The sequence below is a fragment of the Euprymna scolopes genome, chromosome 32 (assembly GCF_053919585.1).
Source record: "Euprymna scolopes isolate OS-2025 chromosome 32, ASM5391958v1, whole genome shotgun sequence".
NCBI lineage: Eukaryota > Metazoa > Mollusca > Cephalopoda > Sepiida > Sepiolidae > Euprymna > Euprymna scolopes.
Window position 1 is genome coordinate 20,173,592 of NC_136513.1, and position 8,909 is coordinate 20,182,500.

General features: G+C 36.9%; 1 protein-coding gene across 1 annotated transcript in view; it reads right to left on the reverse strand.

The window, feature by feature from the left end:
- LOC145256238 (cytochrome P450 2J6-like) overlaps positions 1–8,909 on the reverse strand; it is a 38,458-nt gene that overhangs the window by 28,242 nt on the left and 1,307 nt on the right. The window contains exon 2 of the mRNA XM_080114887.1: positions 311–536. Within this exon, the coding sequence (XP_079971013.1) occupies positions 311–536 (226 nt within the window). The remainder of the gene's footprint in view (positions 1–310; positions 537–8,909) is intronic.

Below are 8,909 nucleotides of genomic sequence, written 5' to 3' on the forward strand. Positions count from 1 at the left end.
TTTAACGCTTATCCTTGAGTGGCCTCTGGGCCTTGATAAGTGGTGACGAATATATATATATATATATATATATATATATATATATATATATATATATGCTTTTGAAACCGCTACTATATATTAGGTATAATATAATAATCAATAGATGATAAATACGAAATTTGCATGAATTAAAATATAATATTTAAGCGTATTTTACGACCGGAAAACACTGGGTGTCCGCTTAATAAGTAAATATACGGATTTTTCACTTATCGGGTTTCTTTGGAAGGTGCTAACCGTGATAGGAGAGGGAGCACTGTACACTGACCTGTTTCCAAAAACGATGCTGTAGATGACATTCATGACGCCCTCGGCCATTGTTTTCCTTAGCTCGAAGGGTTTCCCTTGATGAGATTCGATTACTTTAGACATTTCGGAAATTTCCTCCTGGATTTTGTCTTCCATTTTGCTCTTGCCCATTCCGAAATCTCGGAGTGCCGAAACCGTGAATCGACGCATGTCCTTCCATACATGGCCAGTGTTGAACATTACACCTACAATAAAAAAGATCAATTCATTATCAAGCGTGAATATTCCATAAAATCTATCTAATTACATTTTCGACATGTGTGCAAGGAAATAAATTACTGAACACCGATGGAATTACTCCGGCAAATTATTCCGTCTTTGTTGACCCCCCTAGAAGGTTTAATCATGTTGACACACCGGTTCTCGCCAGATCACCGAAGCCTGGCCAGTACTAGATGGGTGACCATTTGGAAAGGCTAGGCGCTGTATGTATTGCGCCGAGTCGTAGAAATTTCCAGGTTGGTATCTGGGGCGCGTTTAACTCAGGGAAGGGGAGATGACCCTCGAATCAAGCCATACTATCCTTTATTTATCTTCCTGAGATTACCATGGCTCTACAATTTAGAAAGCCGTGGTCGCCAACGCTATTAAAACAGCAGGGCAGCTGCATGCATGCAGAACGTTTAGAGCAGTGGTTCCCATCTATGTATATATAAAAGGCAAAATGTGTGTGATCATTTTATGTATGTCTCACAAAGGCTGTTTTCGCCACGATACTCGGGGAGGGGGGTTACTATCGCTTAGAAGTGTTTGTATACCCCCTAGATAATAATATCTAGGATTTGGGAATGCGGATCGCCTCTAGATTTATTTACGTCGACTTTTATAAGATTCGCGCTATTTCGCTTAGTCCCCTGTTTGTCCTGCTTTTTAGTATAAATACAGCGAAACTAAATTCAAACAGGTGGTGTTCTCAGCTTTTGCCGAAACGTCCAGAAAGCAATTAGCTTTGATCAATGTGGGGCCAAACTCCTTATATCAGACAATTGCTATTCAATCTGGACAATGGGGAGCTGGTTCCCCCCTCCCAACATCTTGGGGAAAAAACCAGTCAAAGTTGGGTAAACAAACCCAAAAGCTGTCCCGCAGCAAAAGTTAATTCCGCGACTTCGATTTGACCTCATTAATGAGATCAAATAGAAGCAGCAGAGTTAACTTTTATTGTGGTCACGTGTCAATTCTGTTTTTAATACTTAAATAAATAAATAAATTCAAACGTGTGTCTGTTAGTATATATATATATATATATATATATATATATATATATATATATATATATATATATATATATATATATATATATATATATACTTCAGAATAATGTAATGCAATAAATCTACTGGTATGCAAATCCAGTGATTATCGGTCTGACAAAAAATCATTGGCTGTAATATTTTATAAAGACAATTCCAGCTAAATAAAAATTTCTCAATATACCATATATATCATATAGCAAATAAATCACACACACAAACACACACTAAAAGTTGTTATATTACATAAACAACATCAGTGCAATTTTTTTTGGGGGGCGGAGGATGTTTTATTTATGTTTAGGGGTCCAACTCTGACATGAAACCATGATGATGCGGTATACTTTAACAATATACTTTACTATCAAGAGAAGATTTTCAGATGGCTGCTGCTGAAACATATAAAGTCTTAGTATTCTGTTTGTCCGTATTAACCATTTGGCACGGTGCATTTTACCAGGTTCTGCATCTCTGGCATATTTCAGATCATCTTCAGATGATTGTGAAACACCATTTTGCACCACTAAGCATGATTTCAGAAGGTACTTCTGATCCTTGCTGAGTGACAGTAATATGGCATCTGGTACTGGTGCTACAAAATCTTCAAGGCTTCAAACTCCGTTTAGCAATAACTTTTTTAAAATTCTGTTCGTAAAACAAAATAATTACAAAATACATCCTATTATTTTATTCGGTTTTAAATTTTAAAAAAATCAAATTTGTTTTTTTTTTTTTTCCATTTTGTTTTAATAACGCCATTAATTAGAAACAGGCTCACATGAGGTATATTGCCTTTGGAAATTATGTTCACGTTGGTAGTTTATACGATTAAAATTATGTTTAATTCCTGTTTAGAAGGACTTTAATTTTTATTGATTTTTTTTTCAGTCTGTTTTATCATCGTCAATATTTAAAACCGCAGTCTTAACATTGAGACAGGAAGGGTATTATTATTATTATTATTATTATTATTATTATTATTATTATTATTATTATTATTATTATTGTTGTTGTTGTTGTTGTTGTTGTTGTTTTTGTTGTTGTTGTTGTTTTGTAATTGATAATAATAATAATAATTCTGATTTCACTTATGAATGTCTCTCTGGAAAGGGATGGGATTCATTTCCAGAGGATTTCCCTTAATCCCAGCTTCAAACCAGGAGCTTCAAAGATCAAGGGTTTTCCTAAGGATGTTGGTGGTACCTATAATTGTAGAGGTTTGAAGGCCGCCTAAAACATCGGGGATTTTGTAGTTTTTTCAATTGTTCTTCCAGACGACTTGATACTACTCCTAGTGTACCAACTACGACCGGGATTATTTGTGTTTTAACCCTGTGTATACGCCTTATCTCCAAGGCCAATTGAGCATAATTGCTCCACTTCTCATTCTCCTTCTCTCTCACATTCCTCTCCCAGGGTACTGAGAAGTCTACAATCTGCCAGTTTTTTTAGACCTTATCAATGACGACCAAATCCGGACGATTATGTTCCAATTGCTTGGTCGTTATGACACTTTTGTTCCACCATACCTCTACCTTGCCATCCTCACTTTTTATCACTTCATCAGGCACCTCCTCAAACCATTTTCCAGCACACTTGACCCCAACCCTCTTACACACCTCCCAATATATCCGGAGTTCCATGCAATCGTGTCTTTTGTGGTACTCTCTCTCTGGGCTAGTACACTACATCCTGCTGCAAGGTGCGCAATTGATTCTGAGGTATTACCACAAATCCGGCATTCTGCAGCAATTTCCTCTCCTAAAACCACTTTTTTGAACAATCGTGTTCCTAATGCCTGCTCTTGTGCTGCACAAATAAAAGCTTCAGTACTCTTAGCCAGATACCCAGCTCTAAGCCATTGTCATGATCTTTTATCAGCCACTTCTGCTATATCTTGGAAGAACCTTCGATGCATTTTCTTCCTAGCCAGTTCCTCTGCCCTTTCTCTATCCATACGTTTCACATAATCAGCCTTGGTCTCACATACCTCCACTTCATTGGCCAACACTTTAAGCATCCCCTCCTCACTTCTAACCACATGCTCCTTCAACGACATCTCCTCGGTTCTAACACAATCTTTTACACTTTTCAATCCTCTCCCACCATCTTTCCTCTTTTGATACAGCCTTGCTATGCTACTTCGAATGTGAAATATACCAAACATTGCTAAAACTTTTCTTGTTTTGATATCCATGGCATGCAAATCCTTGTCAGACCATTCTAAAATTCCCGCACTGTATCTCAAAACACTGACTGCCCATGCATTTACTGCTTTCATTAAATTTCCTTCATACAGTTTCGACTTTGCAATTAGTTTCACTCTTCTAATATACTCCTTCCTGACTTTTTCTTTCATTTCTCTGTTCATGATGCCTACACCCTACAGCACTCCCAAATACTTATATCCTGTATCTTCTATTTCTTTCATGATTTCTCCATTTGGCAGCACTATTCCATTCGAATGAACCTTTACTCCTCTTTTCATCACCAGCACTGCACATTTACTAATCCCAAACTCCATCCCAATGTCTTCTGAGTATGTCCCCACAAGTTCTACCAGTCTCTCCATTTCCTTTTCATTTCTACCGAATATTTTCAAATCATCCATAAAGAGTAGATGGTTGAGGCGTCTGTCACCAGATCTAAAGTTATACCCCAGTTTTTCTCTCTTCAAGAGGATGCTCAGTGGCATCATTATCATTACAAAAAGAAGTGGCGATAACGAATCCCCTTGAAATATCCCACGTTTAACGCCAACCTGCCCCATCTCCTCTCTGTTTGATGTCAGCACCGTTTTTCATTGAGTCGTACTTGTCTCCAAAAGCCCTACCACATTCTCAGCAACCTAATAATAATAATAATAATAATAATAATAATAATAATAATAATAATAATAATAATATTATTATTATTATTATTATTATTATTATTATTATTAATAATAATAATAATAATAACAATAATAATAATAATAATAATAATAATAATAATGCATATTGTAAGAAATATGCATATACATAATTAAGTAATATACACGTATGTAAAACTATATAACTAAAAGTTGGGATCCCTAATTTACAGTCAAACCTGTTAACAACTTTCTAGACCCATATCAAGAAAAAAATTTCATCCCATCCTAATATATATATATATATATATATATATATATATATATATATATATATATATATATATATATATATATATATATATATATATATATATATATTACAAAATCAAGACAGTAAAGATCAAATTGTGTATTTTCTCATTCGCTACAATCGTTTCGTGATCATTTGAACAATTTCCAACATTATATTATTCGAAAATATTCTCAAAAATAGCCTCCCTTCAGACCATGAAAAAAAACATTTAATAAACATAAAAGAATATATTTCGAATTCTCATTTAAGAGATCTTTCTTCCAAGTTTTAGGTATCTGTGTAGGTTTAACTGCTTGATCTCTAAATAGGGATTAGAAATGTGTTCTTTTATATATATTAAATAGTGTTTTTTTCACCGTCTGAAGAGAGGCAATTTGGGGGAATATTTTCGAATGGTCACAAAACAATTGTAAAGAATATGGAAATATAAGACTTGATGGTCTCATTTTGATCTTTATTGTCTTGATTTTATGAAAAAATGTTATGAAAAAGTACTGGGGCTGCTGTATTGCCATTTGGTGAATGGATTCTGGACCATGTAGTAGCTTCTGGTGGGGCCTCTCGATGCCATATTAGTGGGTAATTGTTACGACTTTACCTTATCATGTTCTACAAAAAAAATTCTTCGTTTCTTTTTCTCTCTAAGTTTCCCCTCTCTGTCCTGCTCTAAGCAAGTCTGATGACCTAGTCCACAAACTCTAAAGTTCCATCATGACAAGTTTCAAAAAAAAATACACGATTAACCCCGGATCTCCAACTTCCAACGTAGACCCCCAGTACCATGTCTCATTCTCTAACATCAGGGGTCTACATTCTAACCTTCCAGAGGTTGAAACCCAATTACAGGAGACTAAACCAGACATTTTCTTTTTTAAGCGAAACTGGCATTGGACAGACTATTTCCATAAGTGAGTTCGTAGTTAAGGGATACTCTAACTTAACTTCCAAATCTGACCCCAAAGATCGCCATGGGCATGGAATATGTGCCTCTATTAAAGATTGCTTTCCATGTGGTAGGGACATCTCCAGAGAAGATCCTAGCTTACCCTATATGTGCTTCCGGGTTGTACTAGCTCACACTACTGCATTTATATTTACTCTCTATCGCCCCCATAACTGCGGAGTTGCTATCTTTAAAAGTATATCTGAGAAAATTGACCAAGGTCTATCAGCTTATCCTTCAGCTAACATTCACTATGCGAGTCTCCTAGACTTTTTTCTCACAACTTGCCCTGAACTATGTTTAGTTTCTGTTCTCTCTCCTCTTGGATCTTCCGACCACTCAGTTATATCAATTAAGATAAAAATGAAATGTAATAAGTCCTCAGACGTACCTCTCCATCGTACAGTATATCGATACACTATCGCTGACTGGGATAGCTTCCGTACATTTATTTCGGATCTACTTCTGCGTTCCATATACCTCGAAAAAGTTCCAGCAAAAACCTAACAACCAGCCATGGTTTTCTCCAGAATGTACTGCTGCTATTGCGCACAGAAATCACTTTTTCCACTGCTTCCAACGTAAAAGATGTATGGAAACTAAAGCTGCTTTAAGGACTGCCAGCAACCATTGTAAGAAAGTAATAAAGAACGCAAGAAAGTTATATGGTCAGTCCGTCAAGTCCAAAATAGCTGAGCAACAGCTTGGTTCCCACCAGTTTTGGTAAATAGCAAACAGAATCCTGAACAGAAGCGTGTGCTCTATCCCAACTATTATCAATGGACCTGGGTTAATCTCGTCAGCATCAGACAAAGTCAAACTCTTTGCCAAGAACTTTGTAGCTAATTCTTCCCTTTGCGACCAAGGCCGCCAACCTTCAATATTTCCTCCTGTATCAGAAAACACGCTATGTGATATACACATATCTGTACGTGGTGTTGCCAAGCTAATCAAAAACCTTGACTCCAGTAAAACAACCGACCCTGACGGTATTCCAATTATAGTACCCAAAAAACTTTAACCTGAACTAGCGCCCATACATACAAAACTGTTTAAACGTTGTCTTAAATAGAATTGCTTCCCTGGAAAATCTCATCAGTATGCCCTGTATTTAAGAATTTAGGTGATCGTTCATTCCCCTCACAGTACAGGCCAATAAGTCATAAGTAAGTTGCTGGAATCTTTGTTAAATAGAGAAGTAATCAACCATCTCAGCAAAAATAACCTTCTTAGTTACACACAATATGGTTTCCGTTCTGCTAGATCTACAGCAGATGTGCTTACAGTTATATCTCATATGATTAGCGAATCTCTCGACAGAGGCACCCTTTCTAGGGCAATTTCTTTTGACATACCAAAGGCCTTTGATAGGGTATGGCATAAAGGTTTAGTTCACAAGATCTCCAGCTACGGTATAGCTGGAAGTGTCTTCTCAATTATTAAATCATTTCTCTCTGATAGGTTCATAAGAGTAGTAGTTGATGGGCAAAAATCAGAAGCTCACAGTATTAATGCTGGAGTCTCTCAGGTGTCCATTCTGGGCCCAACTCTTTTCTTGATCTACATTAATGATCTTCCAAATCACATCCTTACATCATTCGTAGACATTTTTGCTGATGACATTACCATCTATGGTAGCACATCTAAGTTCTCTCCTATTCTCTCTCCTCTGATCTTGATCACGTTGTACAATGGGGAAAGGAGTGGCTGGTTACTTTTAATGCATCTAAAACCAAGCTTCTATCTTTACATCATCAACGTTCTGATCCCCATCTGGCATCAATTAAAATGAATGGCTCTCGTCTTGGGGAAGCCTCAAGTTTTGACAAACTTCTGGGCTTGACCTTTACTCCTGATCTTAAATGGAATACGTACATCAAATATGTTGCTAAGGTCGCTGGAAAAATGGTCGGATCCTTCTATCGACTCAGTAGATGTCTCACTGTTGATGCAATTCTCTATCTATATAAGAGCCAGGTACGTACAAGGATGGAATACTGTTGCCACATCTGGGCAGGAGCTGCTGGAAAGGACTTGTCCTGCCTTGATAGAGTTCAAAATAGACTTTGTGGCCTGGTGGGAGATGTCCTTTTCTCTTCGCTGCAATCTCTTTCTCACAGAAGAGATGTTGCGAGTTTCTCTCTGCTTTATCGTTATTTTCATGGAAAGTGTTCGACTGAGCTTCAATCTATGGCCCCCCCTCGCCAAACTTTTACAAGAAACACTCGTCTAGCTGAAAACACTATCAATAATTACCCCCCATTCTTTATCCGTGCCTAAACCTCAATGTAGATTCCATGATCAAAGCTTTTTTATTAGAACTGCACGCCTGTGGAATTGTCTTCGATTTTCCTACTTTCCAGCTGGTTGTCTTCAAGTCCAACGTGAACAAGTTTCTGGTGAGCCGTTACACTTGAGTTAACAAATTTACCGAACTTCCATTACTATCGATTACTATTTTGTCCTTTTGACTACTGTACACTTTTAACCTTTATCCTTGAGTAGCCTCTCGGCCTTGATAAGTGGTGACGCCTATGTAAAAAAAAAATTATATAACTGATTTATTATAAAAACTGATGATCTTGAAGCTTATTAATTGAGTCATTTTACTTTGACTTAAATTTTATTGATCTATCAACAATTTCCGGATTTTTATATATATATCAATATATTCAAATTTTTGTGACAAGAGTTGCATAATCTCCAACCACACCTCTCCTGAGTCGACATTGTTAAATACCAGTGGCAAGTGAAGTGTATGTACAGGACTGGAAACAAATACCGAGGTAAGCAGGGAGCACATACAGCGCCTAGAATTCCAAAATGGTCACCCATCTGGTACTAATTAGGCTCAACATTGCTTAACTTCGGTGATCTGACCGGTGTGTCAACGCAATTGTGCTGTATATATATATATAAAGCAGGGGAACGTGACGTTGCCCGGGATGAAATGAGGATCAACGAATGCTTTACACTTCCAATAAATTTATTGTCAACGGACTTTTTTTTTATTTAAATCGACTGATTGCCTGCTTTAGTCTGAGATCCACTCTGGTGCACTGGGAGGAAACTACACGTGCCTCCCCACAGTGATTTAGTCGACAATACATTGTAATCTACATTGCATTGACGAGAACCTATTGCTGATTTTATAAAAGTATTTTATAGAATAGCTTGGATTACAGTTTTAAATAC